General features: G+C 34.9%; 1 protein-coding gene across 1 annotated transcript in view; it reads right to left on the bottom strand.

Annotated features, from left to right (window-relative positions):
* Positions 1 to 281: 281 nt before the first annotated feature.
* Positions 282 to 23,895, bottom strand: part of LOC129232250 (translocation protein SEC63 homolog) — a gene marked incomplete at its 5' end in the record, with an annotated part of 41,897 nt that continues 18,283 nt past the window's right edge. The window contains 6 exons of the mRNA XM_054866456.1: positions 282 to 1,029; positions 2,366 to 2,470; positions 8,832 to 8,930; positions 11,112 to 11,378; positions 11,912 to 12,103; positions 13,019 to 13,164. Of these exons, the coding sequence (XP_054722431.1) occupies positions 889 to 1,029; positions 2,366 to 2,470; positions 8,832 to 8,930; positions 11,112 to 11,378; positions 11,912 to 12,103; positions 13,019 to 13,164 (950 nt within the window). The remainder of the gene's footprint in view (positions 1,030 to 2,365; positions 2,471 to 8,831; positions 8,931 to 11,111; positions 11,379 to 11,911; positions 12,104 to 13,018; positions 13,165 to 23,895) is intronic.

Here is a 23,895-nt window from a genome sequence, read left to right as displayed (position 1 = left end):
ATTCTTGGAAAAAAATTTCTACTCCTTCTACATATCTTTCGATGCATGGTATTTCTCCGAAGTAAATCATTCATATCAAGTTTTTCGGCAAAGAAAAAAAAAAGACCTGCTGTAATTTCAGAAAACTGCCCTCCAAGTCTGTTCAAGAAAAAACCAATCAAGCATGATTCTCGCCTTTGGATTTTCACACTTGCTGAACAATACTTGAAACATCGTAAATAATACTGGCTGATAATATTTGGAGCAGACAAAGTAGTTACAAGACAAAACAGACAAATAGAATCATAGAAAATAACTTTATTATATTCCATATTTCCAGCATTGTATAATACAAAGATCCCAGTACTTGAGGTTTTTTTTTTTTTGGTGATTTACAAAATGCACATTTTCAATCCGATTGCTCTTTTAATCTTAATAACATCCCCCCCCCCCCTGAAACGAACATTTATTAGCACATTCAAGATCCCTAAAATTGATATAAATATTGCTTTTAACAAAGATGAGAGATATTCACAGCAAAATCTTTAATTGGATACTCTGTTTGAAGGCAAAGCCATAAAAGAACCTTATAGTATAATCTTTTCCATAACACAATTATAATTTACAAAACTTGAAAATCTTTTAAATTTTTAGTGTCATTATATACAATAGAAAATATGCTCAGGCTTCAATAAATTAGTCAGTACATTAAGAAATTTTCTTCCAATAAAAATATTTTATACAGTCCAAACATAAAAGCCTCCAAATGTGAGTTATATGATGTTCTCTTTCAGGAAAACAAATCCAAATTTAGTATTTTCGCTCCTTTAATTCTCGGGCTGCCCAGCAAGTCCCGAGCTCATTATTATGAATTTGTTTTATAAAAGAAGGTTAAGCTTCCAGCGCTCATCACTCATCATCTAAGTCATCGTCTGAGGCAAGATCGGAGTCTTCTACAGCGCTCTCTTCTTCATCCTTCTCCTCCTCTTCTTCGGAGACATCCCACTGTACTTTTGTCAGATCGATTTCCTTCGCTTCCTTCACATCCAGCTAAATAAGAGGGGTGAAATAGGAGTGTACAATTTTTAAAACTTGAGCAGGAATTAATAATTAAAATGAGCAAGCCTGATCATTGGTTTAGGAAAGGCTGAGGCAAAGATCCCGAGTCACATGGATCAACTGTGACAAATGGGAGACACATTTTGCTTGAAACTAGTAAAAGAAACTAGATTTCATCCAATACTTTGAGATCATTGCTTCAAGATTTGAAGGCATACCTGCCAACCTCCGAGAAAAAAAATCCGTAAGATTTTTTTATTTTTATACGCAAGATTTTAACGCAAAATAAAATCAAACAGGACAATTACCCTCTTTACATTTAACAATATGATATTAGTTATGAATTTCATATCAATTGAACTTACTTCCGTTTAGTAAATATTACTTTTATTGCTTTCTTTAAAAGTTTTGAAATAACATTTACTCATCCTTATCTTAAAAAAAGAACGAAGCAAAAACAGCTCGAACGAGAAGATAATTGGCGCCGAAATTGTGTCCCTAGTTGCCCGCCGCGACGCTTGCTTTGATTGGATCCCGATGAAATCATGCGCTGTATCACTCGGTGACGTCATAATCTTGTCTCACTTCTTCTCGTGCCATTCTCCTATGGCAATCTTTCCTTGGCTACTTGGCCTAAAACGCAGTGCCGTGTTCCACAAAAGTATCGTAGCGCCAAAATTGGCGAAATACATTTTTTTCCTACAAAAAGGTGAAAAATCCGGAAAATTTTGCTCATAACCGGAAAAAGACATGAAAATCCGTAAAAATTCCGGGCAATCCGGAAGGGTTGGCAGGTATGTGAAGGTTACAATTTCTCTAGCTTTTAGCCATTCTTAATGGCTAAACACCCAACAGAAAATGAAAATCTTCAACAAATTAGAGCAAAATGTTAACATTGAATAAGGTCTTGATGTGTAAAAAAACATGCCTACATGAGTCTAACATGAGGGGTTGTTAACACAAGTGGTTGATTTTAAGCCAAAACAGACACAGAAAACAATGTAATTTGCTTGAGCCTTAAATATGTCCTTTGGCTTTTATATCTTGCTTAAATCTTGGGGGAAATGCTTAAAAATCACAATTAAATTTTAAGAAAAATAGTTCTGCCAACCTACAATATTTTTGTTGAAACAATGGGATTGTTCAAAAAAAAAAAAAAAAAAAAAAAAAAAAGAAAGAAAGAAAGAAAGAAAAAGAAAAAAAAAAAAGCTTTTCAGAAGAGTCACTGAAGACTTTTTAAAAATGAGAGAGCAGAGAATAACAATCAAATCACCAAAATCTGAAAAACTGAGAAATCAAAAGCATATAGAAAAAAAAGGCTGCTTACTTTTATCGTTTTGATGACATCAAAATCAATGTAAGAGTCACTCCTGACGATGACAGAATAAGTATACATCCCTGGTCGAGGAGGAGCAGTGAACTTGAGTTCTACCTAGAGGTGAAAAGATTCACTCCATGTTAATTCAAGACTGAAAATAAAACTTGACAATAAAATAAATGCTCTTCATAGGATTCTCAAATATGCATTTTAAGGTAAATTCAGAAAAAATTAAAATTAATTATTTAAAAGCTGATACTGCAATCTCGTGCAGCAATAAATCGAATTAGGGCTTCTTTTTATAAATTATAAAATTTTAGGTTGAAGTAACAGTTAAAAGATACAAACCCAAATTTTCAAGTCATTTACTTAATTAAGAGTAAGTTATATGCAGAAGAGAATACATTAAAATAAACTGGTTTTAAATGTTTTTTGTAAATTCCTTTATGTAAGTTAAAAAATATTTGAAACATATGTTCTCACTCAATCAAAACAAATGCTACCCAATACGTTTTTCTAGTTTCTTAAGCTTGAGATGAATCTGGTTGAACATTCTCAGACATTAATAAAGTCACTTCTATTGATTTTAATGCAAAACTGCATTGTTTATATGTCCTAAAATATTGGTTAAATGTCATTTTCATTTCCTTAAAAAACAAAAACCTGCTTTTGTGTAACTTTTTCGGTTTCTATCGAGCGGTTTATGCTCTCAGATAAGGAAGGTTGAACAAGGAGGGGGGAAAAAGCTTATTTGGTTTGTCAAAGCACTAGTGGAAAAATATTTAATAAACGTAAATAAATTCCTAATGCTATGACCAGAGTGCAAAGGCTATTATCATGTCAGTTTTAAATTAAATGCCTGCATGTACATTTAAACATATCCAGGGGTGCCCACCGAGAGGAGAGGGAGTTATAGCACAGACTGCAGCATTGAAATTTTTAGGGGGAGGGGGTTAAGGGATATTTTTCACTTTTAAGGGGGATCTCTTGCTAGGGGGATGATTTATGGTGTTTGTAGGAAGGTGCATTGCTCTTGGGGAGGCTGTGGGGCACCCGACATATCGGTGATATATTTGCATTAATAACTAGATATATGCTAGTTATTAAAATACAGTACAATGACGGTGTTTATTTCACATAAAACTTTTACCTAAGACTTGAATTAATGTCGTAAGTATAAAATTACTGCAGACTAGTTACATGAAAAACTTCATTAGAACTTAACTGTACAATTTGCACAAAATTTAAATTAGTAGAGCTAAACTTGTCAAAATCAAAGCAATTTGCAAATGTTTTGATTTTGTTGTCACGTCAGTCAGCTGAAAGACCTACAAACGATTTTTACTGTATAAAAACTAAAACTGCAAAGATAATTCGAGTTTTCTTAAATTATTTGAAACCAAAATGAATGCTTTGCAATTTGTTCAGTTTCAAAGCTTTAAAACTAGACCACTCATTTTACTTTATCTAAAGTTAAAATGTAATTGTGAGAGAAATAGCACATGGTGAATCCATTAAAAAAAATACTGAATATTTGTTTTAAAAAACTGCATGCATATTTTGGGCAATTATTTATACTTCATCCTTTATTTACTGTCACACTTCTAGACTTCTTCTACATAAAATAATAACAAAGAAATCTTTCCAGGCTTAGCAAATTGAACTTACTGCAGTCCATTTTCTTTAGTTGCACATTTTTGAATTTAAATATCAGTTCATGAAGCAATTATAAAAAACAAAAATTGGATGTAGCAAAGCTTTGAAGTAATTTACACTTTCATAATAAACATACAATATACGGACAGCCTGGTTACAATTAGGGCTCGACCGATGGCATTTTTTGGCCAATTGTTCAAAGATGGCCGATGGCCGATGGTTTTCCTCCAAATGGCCGATTGCCGATGGCCGATGCCGTTGGCCGATGGCAAAAAAAAAAAAAAAAAAAAAATCTAACGGAAATAAATTGATAAGATTGTCAGAGATTTGAAGGATCATTTATTCATTTCACTTTACTTCCTTTCTACAAATAACTTGTAATCAAATAAAAAAAATTTGAAAAAAAAAAAAAATAGAACCGACTTCAAAATTGCTCTAAAAAGTGAAAAATAATTTTATTCTTTAAACACCATCGATAATACTTTTAAACATAATTTTTGAAGTTGGCGCAAAAACGATCGATAAAATCATTCACAGTCATAACTCAACTACAAGTATAAATTTAACCAGGTCTAGTTTCTTCACTACCACATGCATTACGCATTGATGACAGCATATTTGAGTAACGATATAAATGTTTCGTTCCTAACTTTGGATGATTTTTTGATAAAAATATGAACGAAGCATGGTTACAATGGATTTTACTTTTTGTTTTTGCGCCAACTTCAAAAATTATGTTTAAAAGTATTATCGGTGGTGTTTAAAGAATAAAATTATTTTTCACTTTTTAGAGCAATTTTGAAGTCGGTTCTTTTTTTTTTTTTTTTTTCAAAATTTTTTTATTTCATTCTTTTTAGTGCAAATGCAGATATTTCAGTAAAAGTAAGAAGTTCGGCTCTATATCACTGTATTGCTTTAGAAAAGACTTTATTAAAAATTATCATTACAATTACTATTAATGTTACTGTTATATAACAATGAGTTTCATATTGTCGCGTAGATGAAGATAGCGAAGACATTGTGAAAGCCAAATGAAGAGAATACTCGTTAGTCTCACCTCGAGATCTTTATTCAGAACCACGAATGAACGTTACATCTCCTTATATACAACTTGAGAAAGTGCTGGAACTTTCCAGACTTGGAAAGATACAGAAATTAATAGAAGATTCGAGAAAATACGGGAAACAGTAGAAACGAAATTTTAGTAAAATTCACTTTGTCCTAGTCGGGATTTGAACCCGGGTCGCTCGTGTGGGAGGCGAGAATTCTACTATTGAGCCACCGTTATCCATGGATGAAAAGTGCGAACTTCGCTACAATATCATTTTAATCATTTAATAGGGAAATTGCATAAAATTTACTGTTTTTTTGCCCATAACTTTTTTTTCTAAAGAACAAATATGGTCAAACAAAGTAATGGGACCTAAGTTGAGCCATTCCTTATCCATTAAAAAAAGAATCATCAAAATCGGTTCACTAGGTGAGACGCTATGAGTGGACAAACAAAAAAACAAACATACATATGGTATGAATTGATAACCGCCTCCTTTTTGAAGTCGGTTAAAAAAAAAATCTAATTTCGACCCAGTTTCTATTTTACGATCACCCAATTTAAACTTCACAAGGTCACCTGCTGATTTTGGAGTAACTCACAACATTAAACTTCGCTCCCAACTTCGGCCTCATTTGTTTAGTACAGAACCGCTACCACCAACGCCTCGGAAGAGTTTCTGAGTCGACTTCAGCACTTCCGAAGAAAAAAATTCATAAGTGCCTTTGATTTCCGAATTATTTCATCATTCAAAACGTCTTAAATCAATTTCTTACATTAATGCTCTAAATTCTTCCTAAACAATAGATTAAGTTTGAAAAAAAAATCTCTAATTTTATGAATGGTGTTAGTTTTAAACAACTCGGAAGTGCAACTAGAGTTTAGTTTCCGAAATACAGGGAGAGGGAGGGGGGGCACTCAAGTGTTTTAAAAATTACCGTCGTTTCAACGGGACTCTAACAAAATGACACAAAAACCGGTTTCGCCATGTCATATTTGTTTCCATGGTCTCCAATTCGGCAATATACACTCTATAACAAAAAAATCGACGCATCAAGAAGCAATCATCCGATTGTTTTAAAATTTTGTATGCATGATTGTTTTGACCAGATGTGCAATGAATAAAATTTGATGTCCAATAAATGAATAGTTTGATCTCCAGCGCATCCAGCAGATGTATATAATGAGCAGTTCTTCAACAGTTGTTAAAACTTACGGTTTGATTGCGGTTCAGATTACCTTTCAACAACTTAAAAATGCCTCACCGCATGGTTCGTTCATTAGATTGAAAGAGGCCGCTTCATCAAATCGGAGAATCGCTCGTCATTTGAGTCGAAGCAGCGATGCGAAGATGCTGGCAAGGATGAGTGGAAAATGGCAGAGTTCAGCGTCAGGATGTTAGCGGTCGACCTAGGGTCACAACAGATTGTGATGACAGAGTGATTGTCCGATCAGCTGTCACAGCGCTTTCTTCATCTCTATGAACCATCAGACGTTCAACCCAAACACTAGTGATTATCATGACCATTTACGGACGGTTGGGACAACGAAATCTACACTCGCGCCGACCGTTATGCCACTGACGCCTGCACACTGCCGAGCCAGATTACAGTGGTGCATGGCTCGATCAGGTTGGAATGGTGCCGATTGGGGATGTATAGTCTTTAGCGACGAATCCCGCTTCCAACTGTGTCATGAAGATCGTCGAAGACGGTTTGGAGACACCCAGGGCAGAGGAGGGATCCTGGTTTCACTTTTGCACGCCACACTGGCCCTCAGCAAGGTATTATGGTCTGGGGTGCCATTTCTTTTGATAACTGGACCCCTTTGGTCGTAAGTAGAGGTACATTTACTGCACAGTGGTACGTCGACGACATCCTAAGACCTGTTTTGTTGCCGTTCCTTTTGCAGTACCCTCGGCTGGTTTTCTGCAGGACAATGCCAGAGCATGTGTTGCTATGAACTGTCTGCAGGCTTGTCAAACTCTTCCGTGGCCTGCCAGATCGTCCGATCTCTCTCCCATCGAGCATGTCTGGGATATGATGGGATGGCGAGTGTATCTGGCAAGGAATGTTGATAACCTCGTCCGACAATTAGAGCGAATTTGGCCGGAAATACCACAGGACAACCTCCGGGAGCTTTATCGGTGTTTCTTACGTCGTGCTTCAGCTTGTATCTAGGCTAGAGGCGAGTCAATACCTTATTGAACTTGTTACTGTAACTCTGACATAAATTAATATTTCTAAGAATTTAATCATTTACTATTCTGTCATTTACTATTCTTCCAGCCACCAATTTTCGTCTCAATCGGATCACTCCTTCTTGGTGCGTCTTTTTTTTTTTTTTTTTTGTTATAGAGTGTATCACCAAAAATGATCTTCAGTCTGAGACACTATATTAGTTTTGTATTGAAATAAGTAATCAACAGCCACAAAAAAAAAAAAGAGTAAATAAGCTTTTTAGAACTCCCGATCGAAAACAAAAAGAATGCACAACAGGAACGTACGCACACCCCACATGTCTGGGGGCCACAACCTTTCTACAGCTTACCATTTTTGAGTTATTACTTATGAGAGATACATACGTACATCCAGCCGCAAGAAACAAAGCAATAACTAAATTGTTTGGTACCTGAATGCAGTATTAAAAACTCTTTCAGAGGTGACTAAAATAGAAATTCATACTGAAGTTTAAGTAAAAAATTTTATATGAAAACAATAACTCCCTTTACTTTGCATTAAAAAGTAAAACAGCAAAGGTCTTTTTTTTTCTTCGAAAACATCGGCCAATTCCATCGGCTTTTCGATGTTTTTAAGGCCGATGGGCCGATGTTTCCTGCAAGTTAGCATCGGAAGCCAATGCCGATGCCTAAATTGTTGAACCATCGCCGCCGATGTATTGGCCAGGCTGATGCATCGGTCGAGTCCTAGTTACAATATCCAGAGATTTGTTTCATCCTTGTTATAGACTCATCAGTTTGGAGTACTCGTAATGGAATTAGAAGCAGCTGTCTGCTCATTGAAGCTAAGATATCCTTCAAACTGGTGGCGGAAATTACTTTGGTACACCATGGAGCTATTAATTTTAATTTCAGCTACCAGTTTGAAGGTAATCTCAGTTTTATTGAAAGGCATCTGCCTCTAGCTCAATTATGACTGATCCAGACTGATGAGTCCATAATAATAACAAAACATTGTAACCAGACTGTATGCCAGGTTTATTCTTGCTGTTCTGCCATAGCCCTGGTTTGAGTGTGGTAACTTACAGTTTAATACATTGGAAAGTTCTAATGCACAAAAAGCTGACAGCATCATACAGTTTTTATTTTATTACTTTAACACATGAGCTCTTTATCATCGTATAACTTGTTATGAACTGTTTCTTCTTTTTTATTTTTTTAAATTGCTGGCTGTTTAAATCATTTGGTAGAATTTTAAGGTACCTATAGAGTATATATTTTAAAACTAAAATTCAATGAAAATGAAAAGAAATTCAATTTAGGTACTTCATAAAAAAATTCGTTTTTTTTTTACAAAAGTAGGTTTTTTGTAAAAATTCTTGAATTTTTCTTCTCAACTTCTTCAAAAAAAAGAAAGAAAAAAAAAAAGACTGGGGTGACTACAAAAGCAGAATTTTGTGAATCTAAAGATTGAATTTGACAGAATTCTACATATCAGTGGCAAAAAACATACATATAAATAATGGTTTTATGAAGAAATTCCAAGTAGACAATAGAACAATTAGAATTAGAGCATTAGAAACTTATACCTCCTCAGTATCAACTAGATTCGTAACCAAATATGGAATGGTGATGAGGGCATGCCTCTTCTTGTCAGCCAAATAGCACCACCAATACTCCTGCTTATCCTAGAGGAGGTGAAAAAAGATCCGACTTTTTACATCACGCATTTATTTCATCAAAGTACATCAACATAGTAAAAAATACAAAAATAAAATATTATTTAATATTTAATATTAGTCAAATATATACAGTTAATTAATCTTTATTCAAAATTGTATGTTAGCTATAACTAGACATGCATGAAAGTATTATTTTAAAAATTTTAACTCATATATTAATTCTTCTAGTATGGCCATTTTTATATTGTGGATCGCAACACTAATTTTTTAAACAAGAATATTTCTTTAGTACAAGAGCGCATTAAAACAAATCTAAATGTTTCGTGTCTTCAACACCTTAAACCTTGTAATAACACTGATTCTGTTTTGAATTTTAGATTACATGAAAAGTGACATAAAACTCTATATACCCATATTTTACTAAGTTTAACTTAAGCAATGTTTTTTAAAGTTATTGAAACATCCTTTTAAAATAAGGCACCCATTCCCTTCAACGTGCATATTATCTCGCATTGAATAAGTATTTTTTATTTTTGGCAGTAAGTTTGTGCCTCCAAAAAAAAGGTGATAATTTTTCATCTTTTCTTTTTCCATGGGGCAAAGTGAAAAAATTTTTTCTAATGAAAGTTTTTAAATTCTATCATTAAAGGTATCTTTTGTGAAAAAAATTTAAATAAAAGAATGAATGAGTAAGTGAAAAGAAAATGAAGGAATAAATGAAAATAAATTAATCAGTGAATAAAATAGCGAATTATTAGGAAAATAAGTAAATAAATAAGAGAAGTATTGTAGAAGGAATGTAAACGAACTAATTAATAAAAGAATACATAAGTGATTTGATCAAAGACTGAATATGATACGAAATATTTCACTTTGCCCCGCATGGACATGCTTAATTATTCAAGCATTTATAATACAAATAAGCTTAATACTAAGCAAATAAACACTGCACTGAATATTAGTAAGTCTCAATCAATATTTCAAATGTTAAGGTGGCGCTAAAAGTAGAGTAAATATTTCACCATTTCACTTTTTCTCACATTCTCCTACATTTTAAGTATTTTTAAATGGTAAGTACTGGATCTACCCATCAGTTTGAATTTAAGTTAAGTACAGCTTCAATGCTATGATTTTTAAAATGAATTTTCACGTAATTTTTTGAAGGAAAATATTTACTATAACTGTTCAAGTATCATAATTGTAACATTTATGTAAAACAATTTTCAAAAACCTAATGAAAAAAAACACCAATACAAATTAAGAAATCCATAAAATTTGCACTGATGTTAACTAGTTTTTTTTAAAGTGTAATTGAAAATTTTTGAAACAAAATAAATAGAACAATGAAAAGGAATTCCCATATTTCTGTCGCCACGATTGCAAATGTATTTACAGTGACGAAGCCTGACGTCACGAAATTGCAGCTCCCTCATTGGTTCTTCTGTAACTTGCCTAAAATTAGCGGCAATTTTTTTCTAGCGGAGAAAAAAATTTGCCCCTATAGGAGCAACTGCAAATTTCAATAGCAAATGAGTATTTTCGAGCAGTCGTTGGGGAACTGAGTAGAAACCAGTTCCAGATAGCGTTGACAGCTGCTATTGCGGTTGCGATGTCCTGAAATTTCTCTCGTGTGATATCCCCTTACTGGATTACTGGGAGTATACCCTCAGAAAAATTGATGGGAACATCACAGTATTAGAATATATATTTATCGAAAACTGATTGCCGGTGCAAAACTGTCTGCATAATGTTCTAACACTGAAACAAAACTAATCTTATCCAACTTTGTTATAATGAATACAGCAAGTTTTGAAAAGTCACTACTCAAATGAGAGTGCAGGTACTATTTTTAGGAATATCTTATTCTGATTCAAAGTTTAAGAATATATATTTATTTTCATTACCTACCACCAGTCGTAGGATAATTTTTTAGAGATTTTTCTCTACTATTTTTGTCATTTTATTTATCTTCCTTATTGCAATGATATTTACAATTAGAATAAATTAACATAACCAGATTAAATTGCTTAATCAACTCACATTTTTGATTTTACAGGCTAATGCATGTCATGGTATTAAAAAGGTCATTTAATTGTGATGATTAGAAAAATGTGTAAAAACAGATTCTGCTGGTTTTGATACTACCAATGCTCGAAAAACTCTGTCAAGTACATTCACACAACTTACCTCTGGAAAATAAGGGCAATGCACAGTGTGTGATCTCTTCGATTTGGTCTCCAGGACTTTCTCCTTCTTGGTCACCCGATCTTGGAAGCGCTCCCACTCCGCATCCTCTCCATCCTCCTCCACTCTGTCATTCCTCTCCTCTTCTCGACTCCTCTCCTCCCTCCTTTCTTCCGATCCTGAGCGACTAGATCCATTATCTGACTCTGAATCGCTCTCGCCCACTGCGCTCTCGTCAGAATCCCTGGCCACTTCCTTGCCAGGCTTAGACTTCTCTTCCTATGAAACACATACATTACTTAAGGGAATACTTAAACAGGCTTAAAAGTACCACTTTGATTTAAAAAAAAGTAGAACTTCGTCGATCAAAAGGTGTTGCAATAAGAACGCCTATAATTAGATACATTTTTTGGGACATTATTAAATGCATTTAAAAATATTTTAATATTCATAACGTGTTTCGTACGCATACCAATATATTGCTGTAAGCTTCTAACTCACTGGACCCCGGATCGAGTCCCGGCCAAGACATTTTAGGCATATTCACAGAAAATTTATATTTTAATAAAGAAAATAAATTACAAACAATGACAAAGCTAAACAGTACTCGAAATGCGTTGGATGATCACCATGCCACTGAGCACATGCATAACCTTTCATTACACAAAACAACTGTCACTTCCATCATAAAAAAAGCTTGCCGATCAGAATTTCAAAGTCTTCGCCTAAAACGTTTCACTTCAAACATCACATTCAGAACCAAAACAATATCATCTTAAGCAAAAATGACTCACTACTTTGACTTGAGGTAAAATTCCATTGTTTGGAGGGACACCGTTCGCAGTCTTTTTGGTGGGTATAGTTGCCTTGGACATAGTAGAAGCTGTAGCTTTCTTTTTCACTTTGCCACCTTTACCTTTCTTTTTCTTCTGCTTCTCCCATACTTTTGGCTTTTTAGTTTTCGGAGAAGCCTCGCTCGTCAACGCCGTGGTAAGCTGAAACAGATTCTTTATCAGTGAAATTTAGGATTTATTTTAGATATCTTACTGTTGCTCGGAGACGCGGATGTGCTCAACAATACTCCATGTTTTTACAGGACCCTTAACAAATTTTTCTTCCAAAGAAAAGGAGGGAGGACCATTTATAACTAAAAAGAGGGTGTCGGAAAACTCTTTATAATTAACAAAAAATATATTTTATCTTATATCTCATTTTTACTGTAAGATATTAATTTTCTTTTAAATTAATATCTTATTGTAAATGTTATAGTCTGCAATCTTTGCAAAAAAAGTCCCTAAAAATTCAGTCCAACAGATATTATTTAGATGTGACTAAGATAGAAAAAATAAATCTTATTACAGGGTCACTCTCACTCAAGAAAAAATATTCAATGACTTTTTGTTATAAAATTCAAGGACCATAATTTACATATTTGACACAAAAAACATGACGGGGGAAGAAAAAAAAACCAGATTGCACAGTAAATCTCACTGGGTGGTTATTGTAACCAAAATTTTTTCAAACTATTTTTTACCACTTTAAAGGAGGCTAAACAGATCAAGACATTTAAAAGTGGACTAAAACAGACTTGAGAAAAAAAAAGAGGACACTATAAGTAAAATAATCATCTGAAAAGAATGTTGGTTTACTGTAGCAACTAACACTACTGTTCTGCATTCAGCATTTTTCAGTTTTATAAGTTTAATTTCCACACGCTTTGTACTATGTAGTAAGTTGAAAACTTTCAGATATTCTATCGCGCACAAATGATTAGAAGTTATGGAAAAAAAAAGAAGTATGCAATTTCAACAAAATTTATGGTCTTTTAAAAAGTGAAGATTACTTTACAACAAACAAAAAAATATATACATTTTGTACAATTTAAAATCAAGAAAATTCATAACAATTACCTCATCTTCAATAGTTTCTTCAGATGCCTCAACTTCGTGACTGGGCTCTTGATCGAACAGGGATGACATGTTCCGCCGATAGAGAGTGGCAGTCACCGTGACGATCGCACATGCAGTAATTGTACAGGAATCTTCGTCATCCAGCACTTAAAAGAAATTAATAAATAATTTTCAAATAGTGCATAAGGTTTACCATAACAATCACAAATTGAATCCATAAAATAAAAAAAAAATCTTTGAGGCATTAAAAAATCAAATGCCTCATTTTCTAATACATGAAAACTGTTTATTTGACTGACAAACACATAACATTTAAAGACAAAATTTTTAAGCTTTAAAAATGATTTTAAACAAAAAATGAGATTGAATAAAAAATTACCCCCCCCCCTCTCCCGATCTCATATAAAGAAGTTTATAAGGCAGAACACACACACAATTTAAATATATCTTCATTTTTTCTAAATGAGATGGGGAAAACATGGAAAAAGAAAGGTAATCAACGTTATTAAGTTTTGCTAGCATCAAAAGCAAGATCAAGAAGAAAATATAAAATCTTTTTACAAGCCTTAATACTAAAATAATTGCAAAATTCCTATTAGTATGAAGGTTTTTAAATAGACCGTTCACTGGCAACCAGATCAAAATTTTAAATCATTGAGCTTTCCCTTTTTATTTCCCAACAATGAAATAATTACAAATCTTGTGAAAAAAGCCTTGGTTTTATAGTTAAAATGTAATAAAAGCAGCTATAATTCAAGTACTATATAAGTTGAATGTTTCAAATACATTTCTTCAGCTGAAGGAAAATTTGTTTTTTCAGCTGGTGCTAATATTTTAAATGTGCGAGTAAGTTTTAAACTACCAAAATTGTTAAACATGCAAATTTTTATAGTTGGTAATATCCTTGGTAATGAAAGTGCTACAAAGAAAAGACCAAGCTAGAACAATCTCGATCAAGTCCTTTCAAACAAAAAATAATTATCAACGGGGGTTAAAAACAACCTTTCTTTAACATTCTTAACTTTTCTTATTCCTTTTTACTGTGAAAATTAAATATGATCTGTAACTGAAATTTATAGTAATATTTTTCCACAAAAAACTTCTTTGCACTCCTTTTTACAAGTAAATTCCATTAATTTTCAAGGAATTTTTAAGGAACTAAAAACAAATTTTTAGGAATCATTAAACTGATTCTCATTGCAGTTAAGTGTTGAAGAATTGCTTAGCACAATCCTATTTTATCACGAGATTTTAACCTAATTGTCCAAAAGAGAAAGTAAACAAAATACATTATTCCGGCTTAGGTGTTTATCATCTAATTCCGACATATTAGCAGCAAACTGACTCTACAAAAGAAAAGAAATTAGTCAATGGTAGCAAGCAATTTAATTCTAAATTAAATAGAATTATGTAGGGGAAATTTTTTAAAGATACAGTGGAGAAGGTACAGAGGAATTTAAATTCTTTTGCTTGTCGGCATTCTCCCACTAATGATCGCTCATGCTTGTCATGATGTGTCGCGTTAATTTTAGAAGATTTATATAGAATTCAGCAAAAGGAAAGTGTGGAAAACGCCCAAGAACTGAACTGAACTGAGTAGTTAAGTTTCGATAAATTAGCCGGACTCGCGCACCTCGTGGCAGTTCTTATCGCAGTATGTAATAGTTCACATTTCGCGCGAGTTCGTTACAGATATCTTCATTATGTTGTGTTTATTAATTAACAAGTTTTTATTTGCAACTAACATTGTAGTTTATTGTGCTATAATTAAATTTTTCTAAGTTAAAAAGTTCAAGTGTTTGTGTCACAATTTCTACACGAAGGAATATCTGAAGACTTCAGTACAAATGATTTCATTGCCCCGCGACTTTTGGAAGCGTTGAAGAAGTTAAATATATGGTAAGAGTTTTTGAATTTAGAAACTTACTTTGACGCACAACATGGCATCCCTGCCGGGACTGCAGTGAAGTTATTTGATTTGTGTTTAAAAGTTAAGAACTTTGTTGAAATGTCTAAAACAAATGAAGATATTCAATCTAAAATGTCAAAAGCAAGTGTAGAAAATTTACGTAAAAAGCGTGCTGTAATGCGAGCTGCTGTAACAAAAGCAGTAAATAAGCTAGAAACAGAATTGGCAAAGAGTGAGGTGGATGCAAACATCGTGGAAGAACTTGTAGAAATATTAACTTTAAAATTTGAAATGCTAAGCGCTGTAGATATACAATTAGAAGATAATTTGGAACCGGACGAACTCGAAAAAGAATATGAAATTTCGGAAGAATATTGCGAGAAAGTGACTGTTTGGAAATTTCGAGCTACTAAACGAATTAATGAAATGCGTCAGAATTCGTTAGAAGTGAGTCGCATCAGCGAAAATCAAAATAGAAGCTTTGAAACAACCAGCAACAGTACTATACGAGTTAAACTTCCGAAATTGACTATCGCGAAGTTTTACGGAGATGTGAGCCAATGGTTAACATTCTGGAACAGTTTTGAATCTGCAATACATAAAAATGAACTTTTGAATAATGTTGACAAATTCAACTACCTAAAGGCATATTTAGGTGGAACTGCCATGAACACAGTTGAAGGATTTCCAATTACAGCTGAAAACTATGAAAACGCGATAAAAGCAATGAAGGACCGATATGCTCAAACTGACTTATTAATTAGTGCTCATATGAATAATATCATCAATATGCAACCTCTTAGAGACTCTAATGATGTTCGTGCATTTCGAAGATTTTATGACAACTGTACAACGCAAATACGGTGTTTAGAAGCATTAGGTTTGTCATCGGAAAATTATACTAGTGTATTATGCCCCCTGCTATTAAAAATCCTTCCTGCGGATTTAGTTTTAGAATATAACAAATTAGAAAGCAATACCCATTCAAATCTGACAAACTTACTTGATTTTCTGTCAAAATCTTTGATGTCGCGAGAAAGAGCAATGCATATTATGTCAGTTAACATAAATCAAATTTCTCCCAGCGAGATTTTCCCGTCACATAGGCGAAGCACTGGCAAAAACCGGGTTAGAAATGATTCAAGGAAGAAAAGGAAACAAATCGCTACCGCGTCTGAACTGATTTCTACCGATGAGATAGAAAAAACCAGAAAAATTAAATGCGTATTCTGTGATTCATTTACCCATTTTAGTTCTGAATGTGAATCCGCTAGTAATTTGTTGCTAGAAGAACGGAAAAATATCCTGATGAAAAAGGGAGCGTGTTTCAAGTGTTTCGAAATTAGGAAGCATATTTCTCGGTTTTGTAAAGCAAACGTAAATTGTAAGCATTGTAAGGGAAAACATTCTTCTTTAATGTGTTTTACTAAATATAAGCAGAAACTTAACGTAGATAAGAATGTCCCTTCTGAAAATTCCGTCCTCTCAAACCAATCTTCGTCGAATGAAGTTTATTTGCAAACTTTAATTGTGCGTATTCGAAATCAAGGTTTAGAACATTTACTGCGTGTAATTGTCGATTCAGGGTCACAAAAAAGTTACATTTCGGAATTTGCTGCAAATAAAATGGGGTTAAAGAGTTCGGGAACTGAAATTGTTAAGCATGGGCTTTTTGGAGGGATAGAAACTACAGAACAGCATAATCGTTATTCTGTGCTCTTGAGTAGTCTTGATCGGAAGCATAGTTTTCAAGTTGAAGTAATGGATCAGAAGAAAATTTGCGCTTTTATTCCGAAGGCTAAGACAGGTCAGTGTATTAAAATTTTGAAGCGGGCTGGTATATTTTTGAGCGATATATCGTCAATGAGTAAAACATGTTTGTATGAAGAAAATAATAATGAAATACACATGTTGTTAGGAGCGGATATAGCGGATAAATTATACACGAATGGAATCAGACATTTTTCGAACGGTTTAGTCGCTGTTAAAACTAAGTTGGGATGGACACTCATGGGAAAAGACTCAAATAAAGCTAACGTAGATAATTCACTGTTACTGTTATCTCTTCATGTTAATAACGCTAAAATAAATGATTTGTGGAATTTAGATTCTTTGGGAATTCTTGATCCAAGTGAGAAAATAAATAAGCAAGAAGTCCAAGAATTGGCGTTAAAGCATTTTAGAGATACAATAGGAAGGCAAAAGGATGGGAGATATATTGTTTCTTTACCATGGGTAAGAGATCCCCATTTGCTAAATGATCATAAAAATTTAGCGGAAAAACGTTTGAAAAATACGGTAAAAAATCTAAAGTACACAGGAAACTTAGGGGATTATGAAAAGGTCTTTTGTGAATGGGAAACAGAGGGAATAATAGAAAAGATTCCAATTTCTGAAAATAAAACTGAAACTGCTTCTCATTATCTCCCACACAGAGCAGTAATTAAGGAAAGTTCGACTACTAGAATTCGTCCAGTTTTTGACGGATCCGCTCATTTACCAGGAGGTTTATCTCTTAATGATTGTATCGAGAAAGGACCTAATTTGATAGAATTGATCCCTACCATCTTGAACCGTTTCAGGATTGGAAAGTTTGGGGTGGTTGCTGATATTCGTCGAGCTTTTTTACAGATAGCTTTACAATCAGTCGATAGGGAATTTTTGCTTTTTTGTGGTGGGCAGAGGGCAATCCAGAAAAGACACTAATTTATCGCCACGCTCGTGTCGTTTTTGGCGTAAGTTGCAGTCCTTTTCTTCTGGCCGGTACAATTGCTTACCATCTCGATCAAGCCCCAGATGAACTTAAAGAAATTGCTCAAAAACTTAGAGATTCTCTTTATGTGGATAATTGTGTGGCCAGCGTAGACAGCGTAGCAGAATTAGAAAATTTCCGTGAACATTCTTGTAAACTTTTGTCATCCGCAAAATTTGATCTTAGAGGTTGGCAAAGTAATGCATTAATTCCTGAAATCGCTAACTTGGAGAATAGTGAACCAGTGTCGGTTTTAGGACTTTTGTGGAACACTGCTGAAGACACGCTGTCGTGCGATGTCAGAAAAATAACAATAGATGGACCAATCACAAAAAGAACTATTTTGTCCGTTACACATCAAATTTTCGATCCGATTGGTTTTACTTGCCCAATAACTTTGATACCCAAATAATTTTACAAGAATGTTGGAAAATCAAAGTTTCGTGGGATTCTCGGCTTCCCGATGAATTAGTGAAGCGTTTCGAAAAGTGGAAAAATGAGATTGCAAAATTGTACAGTCTAAAAATATCCCGACGTTTATCCAAATTGCCATTTACTCTTAAAGACATAACTTTACACATTTTTTGTGATGCTTGCAAGACATCTTATGCTACGTGCATATATTTTAGAGTGAAACAGGTTGGATCCCCAGTAACTTGTCATTTGATTGCCGCTAGAGTTGCTCCTTTAAAAAAGATTACGATTCCTCGTCTTGAACTTTTAGCTTGTTCGATTGGAGCTAGATTAGCAAACACCATCATATGCGACTTACGTCTCGAAGCCGTAAAAACTGTCTTTTGGTCAGATTCTATGGATGTGCTATTTTGGATAAAAAAGGAAGGCCCGTGGGCAACATTCGTAGAAAATAGTGTTCAAGAAATCAGAAGACTGACAAAAATTGAACAGTGGAGATTCGTACCAGGAGTAATGAACGTAGCTGACATTCCGTCCCGAGGATGTACCTTAGGAAAGCTATTGCGTACGGAATGGCTGTGCGGACCGGACTGGTTGAAGAGATCTGCCGAATATTGGCCGAAAGACGAATTTCTGCCTGACATGGAAGTAGTGAACGCAGAAAAAAAGAAAGTTATAATCACAGCTACTAACTCCGAAGATAAGGGAAAATACTACTACAGATATTCTTCTTACGTTAAACTACTACGAATCACCGCGTGGATTTACAGATTTGTAGAAAATTGTAAAAAATCCAAAAAAGATAGACGACTTGGTGTTCTTGACAGTAAAGAACTTCAAAAGGCTGAACAAGTAATTTTAAAGCAAATTCAATCAGAAGCTTTTGGAAGAAATCCTGACGCAAGATTAAGATCGATCAATACAATCGTAGGCGACGATGCCTTGATTCGAGTGAAAACGAAGATATTTTTTAGAGATGATGACATGCATTTTCGGCTTCCAGTTGTACTTCCCTCTGAACACCCGGTTGTCCTTAGTCTCATTCGGTGGAAACATAAAGAGTTAGGACATTGTGGCGTACAACTGCTTATGTCAGCGCTTCGACAAAAGTACTGAATTTTGAAGAGCCGGAAAACCATTAAGAAGGCAATCAAGTCCTGTATTGTGTGTCGAAGATTCAACTCTAAACCGCCCGAAGTTCAGGAAAGTGTTTTACCGGAAAATCACGTAAAAGATGCATCAGTTTTCGAAATTCTAGGAATAGATCTAGCAGGACCCTTGATCCTCAAAGATAACTCAAAGGTTTGGATTTTGATTTTCACCTGTGCTGTTTTTAGAGCTGTTCATTTTGAGATGTTGACTTCAGTGTCTACAGATAACTTTCTTTTGGGGTTGAGGAGATTCATCGCGAGAAGAGGCAGACCGTCAATTATCTATTCCGATAACGGTAAGAACTTCGTTGGCGCAAAAAATAAATTAAGCAAGATTGATTGGAAAAAGATTAAAGATGAAACTACTGCTTCTTCTATTGCTTAGATTTTTATCCCCCCTTCTGCTCCATGGTGGGGAGGATTTTGGGAAAAGTTAGTAGGAGTTTTGAAGAGAATTCTAAGAAAAGTTTTGGGTCGAACATCATTGAATTATGAAGAGATGTTAACAGTCCTCTGCGACTGTGAGAGTATCGTAAATTCGCGACCGTTGACTTACGTAAGTGATGACGTTCAAGATCTTACCCCGATTACCCCTTCTATGTTTTTGCAAGAGATTAGAGAAATCGGTGTTCCAGACTTAGATGCGCTGGATCATCAGAAATTAAATAAACGTCACGCGTATACACAGAAAATACGAAAAGAGCTCCGTTCGAGATTTCGAGTGGAATATCTCGGGCAGTTGCGACAACCTGTGACTACTAGAAATAATTTTCCAGTTCTAAAAGTTGGTGATTTAGTTATCGTGTGGACAGATAACTGTAAAAGAATTGACTGGCCACTCGGAAGAGTTCTAGAAGTGCTCACAAGTAAGGATGGATGTGTGCGACTTGCTAAAGTCAAGACAAAAACGGGTGTCTTCATTCGTCCTGTTAAAAAGTTGTGTTCTCTGGAGTTGGGAGCGGTGTCCTCTTGTGAGCTTCAAAGGTTAAAACCCCCTCCTGTGACTGTTCTTGAGGATTTGTGTTGCACCACCAGTTCATCACCAAGCCTGACAGCATTGAACTTGAGTTCCGGAGTCCTGAGCCCTGAACTCAAGGTGGGGAGTGTGGAAAACGCCCAAGAACTGAACTGAAATGAGTAGTTAAGTTTCGATAAATTAGCCGGACTCGCGCACCTCGTGGCAGTTCTTATCGCAGTATGTAATAGTTCACATTTCGCGCGAGTTCGTTACAGATATCTTCATTATGTTGTGTTTATTAATTAACAAGTTTTTATTTGCAACTAACATTGTAGTTTATTGTGCTATAATTAAATTTTTTTAAGTTAAAAAGTTCAAGTGTTTGTGTCACAATTTCTACACGAAGGAATATCTGAAGACTTCAGTACAAATGATTTCATTGCCCCGCGACTTTTGGAAGCGTTGAAGAAGTTAAATATATGGTAAGAGTTTTTGAATTTAGAAACTTACTTTGACGCGCAACAGAAAGAATTAACTTTCTAGGCTGTGGAAGTATCGCCGCCGCAATAACTTGAGGCCAACGACTGCCTTGAATGCCCAACGAATATTAAAAATCAAAAGAGACTTACCCCCTGATGAGTGTGTGTAGAAGCGAGGAACGAAGCTATTTTATTACCGTTCAACATTTATTGAAGAAGGTCGCTACGTTTCACGTATATGACAACATCGCAAACTGGGTGATCACCCCAGGAATGAAAAAAGGAGATTTACATAAGGAAATGATACTACAAAAGTGGAAAAGTTCTTGAATGTATTAAAATTGCAGCGGGAACTCAAAATTAGATCAGGATACAATTTGGAGGTAAATGCATGATGGACTGTTCAAAAGTGGGAAAATAAAAAAAAGGATCCGGGCAGGGGACATCGGAATGCGCTAGCATGGGTGACAATTTTATGAAAATGGTTCTTTGTTAGGCATAAATGCCTGTTAATAACAACAGTAAATAATCCTATCTCATCACCTCACAACACCAATAGTAAAAGAATGTTTTTCCTTACTTATAATGTATTACCAATCATTCTGCATGACTGGGGTAAAAGATTCTTATCAGCACTCATTCACATTGGTCGAATCGACCGAATGTTTGTTTCACTTTCGTTCGCCCTTGGCGGGAACTCCGTTGTGGATGACGTCATAGAAAGCTTTTAGAAGGAATCTGATGGCACGTGTGCTTAACGATAGCAGTGATGTGTCCGTTCACGTGACTCGGATATGCTAATGACCCGGGGGGATATTTAAACTGCTCGCGGCTTTAGTTCGCTCTCTCTTTGATCATCTCTCGTCGATGTAGGCGGTCGCTTGATCGGTATGTCGAACTTGCTTGTTCGTGCCGTTCGCCCTTTATTAAAATGATTAGCTGGACTTAGCTTATTTCCCAATGGGTCTACTTCATCAAAGTGTTTAGTCAATAGTCATGCAGTTTGCGTTGCACTGTTAGTTATCTCATGCAGAAGTAGCATGTGGAGAGATTATGTTGTTAGTATTTATTTTTATCATTTACAGCGTGTTTTTATCTATTTACATTATCGTTTAAATAAACTTCATGAAAGTTAGAAATAGTTTGTCAAGTTCTTATTTCCGAACTCACTCTGCTAGTATCAAAGAAACATTGGGGAGATATTATTAGATTAGAAATTCTCCCCAACACGGGTTATGGGCCCAGTCCCTTTCCTGTGCAGACCTAGTGAAAATATTTTAGACTTTAGTGATATGACTAGGAAATGATAAAGAGTGTACATGCATCTGTAAAAAGGCGGGGTTGTACTGCTGCCAAAAGTACATGTACCGTTGGATGATGTACATTTCGATATTTTTCAGAAATTTCGAAAATTTTTTTTTGGAAGCTGCAAATTCGATGACCCATCTGAAGATGAAGTTATTGGAATGTTTGAGATGGGGGGGCGACCAAGATAGAAGCGACTTAAAAGATTTTACCAAAATTCAAGAATACTAAAGTTTGGAAAAAAAGAAAAATGGCAAATTTCGCGATTCAGATTGAAAAGCTCAACAACAAGAATTACCTCGAATGGTCGACGAATATGAAGTTCCTTCTCATGGAGCGGAATGTATGGGACATCGCTAACGGAAAAGAGAAAGAACCAGTCATTAATGAGAAGACGAATGTAACAGAAAAAGATGTGAAAGAATTTATTGTGAGGAAGCGAACTGCAGTCTCACTAATCTTCTTGAATATTGAACAAAATCTAAGAAAAATAGTTGAAACTATAGAAGATCCATGCGAATCTTGGAAGAAATTAAAATTACATTTTTTTCCGGAGAATAGATGTATAAGTATGCAACTCTTCATTGAGCTGAATCAATGCAAGAAAGAGAATGGAGAAAAGCTGAATTTATTCGCGGCGCGTCTGCAGAGAATTTTCGACAAAATCAAAGTTGCTTATCCGAATTTCCCAGAGGACTGTATTTCTTTTAAATTACTGCAAAGTTTACCAGAAACGTATGATCATCTAATTCAACAGATTTTGATGAGGAAAGATGAAGATTTTACATTCGAGAAAATCCTGGTTGATCTAATTATTGAAGAAAACCGTCAAGAAATGAAAGAAGAGAAGACAAATGAGATGCAGTTTTTCCAAGTTAAATCTAAAATTCGATGTTACAAGTGTCATGAAGATGGGCATATAAGAAGCAGATGCCCTTATGTCAAAAATGAAGACCGTCAAAGATTGACTTCACAAGAAAGAAATAAAAGGGGAAACCAGCACCAATCCCGGAAAGAATGGAGGGATGAAGGTACGAGCCCAAGGAGTAGAAATCGCTGATGGAGTTCTAGAAGGAAGTTCCAGGAGCGTCGCCGATCACCTTCAAATAACAGATGTGAGTATCCTTTGTATTTCTTGTCAGAGGCAAATCTTAGTCAGACCCAAGATAAAGGGAATACATTTATTTTTGACACTGCCGCATCAAATCACTGTTGCTCAAATAAGAACTGGTTTAGGACATTTGAACCCCTAAATGATGTAAACATGGCTGTTGCCGTGAAAAAGCAAACTTTCCCGATTGAGGGAAAAGGGGAAATCAAAGTTAAGTTCGGTAAAAGAACTGTAATTCTCAAAGATGTAATGTATTCTCCCCGTTTGAGACGAAATATTTTGTCTGGCACCAAGTTTGACCAGGGTGGTGCAAAATTTAAAGGTGGGAGAGGTTTCGTGGAGGTATCCGACAAACAGGGATTAGTTTTTAAAGCTGAACTCAATAATGGAGTTTATAATGTTAATTGTAAAAAGTTTAAAAATTCTCCTAGTTCTAGTCATGTAAATAAAGAACCTTCTGTAGAATGCTGTCAAAGCGACATTGAAACTTGGCATAAACGCTGTGGACACGTCAACACTGAAAGTATTCGTAAAACTAGTAATCTTTCAGCTGTTCGTGGCCTACCTAAGTTTAAACATGTTAAATTAAACTGTGATGTTTGTAAATTAGGAAAATTTAAGCGTGTTAGTTTCAAGTCAATTGATAGAGTAAGAAGTACCCAGCCATTGCAATTATTGCATATGGATGTTTGGGGAAAATGTGAAGTAGAGGGTAGAAACGGAGAAAATTATTTTCTTTCTATTATTGATGACTATTCTAAAAGGTGTTCATTGTATCCTATTAAGTCAAAAAGTCAA

This window comes from Uloborus diversus, unplaced genomic scaffold, assembly GCF_026930045.1.
Source record: "Uloborus diversus isolate 005 unplaced genomic scaffold, Udiv.v.3.1 scaffold_1115, whole genome shotgun sequence".
Lineage (NCBI taxonomy): Eukaryota > Metazoa > Arthropoda > Arachnida > Araneae > Uloboridae > Uloborus > Uloborus diversus.
This window is presented reverse-complemented; position numbering and strand designations above follow the sequence as displayed.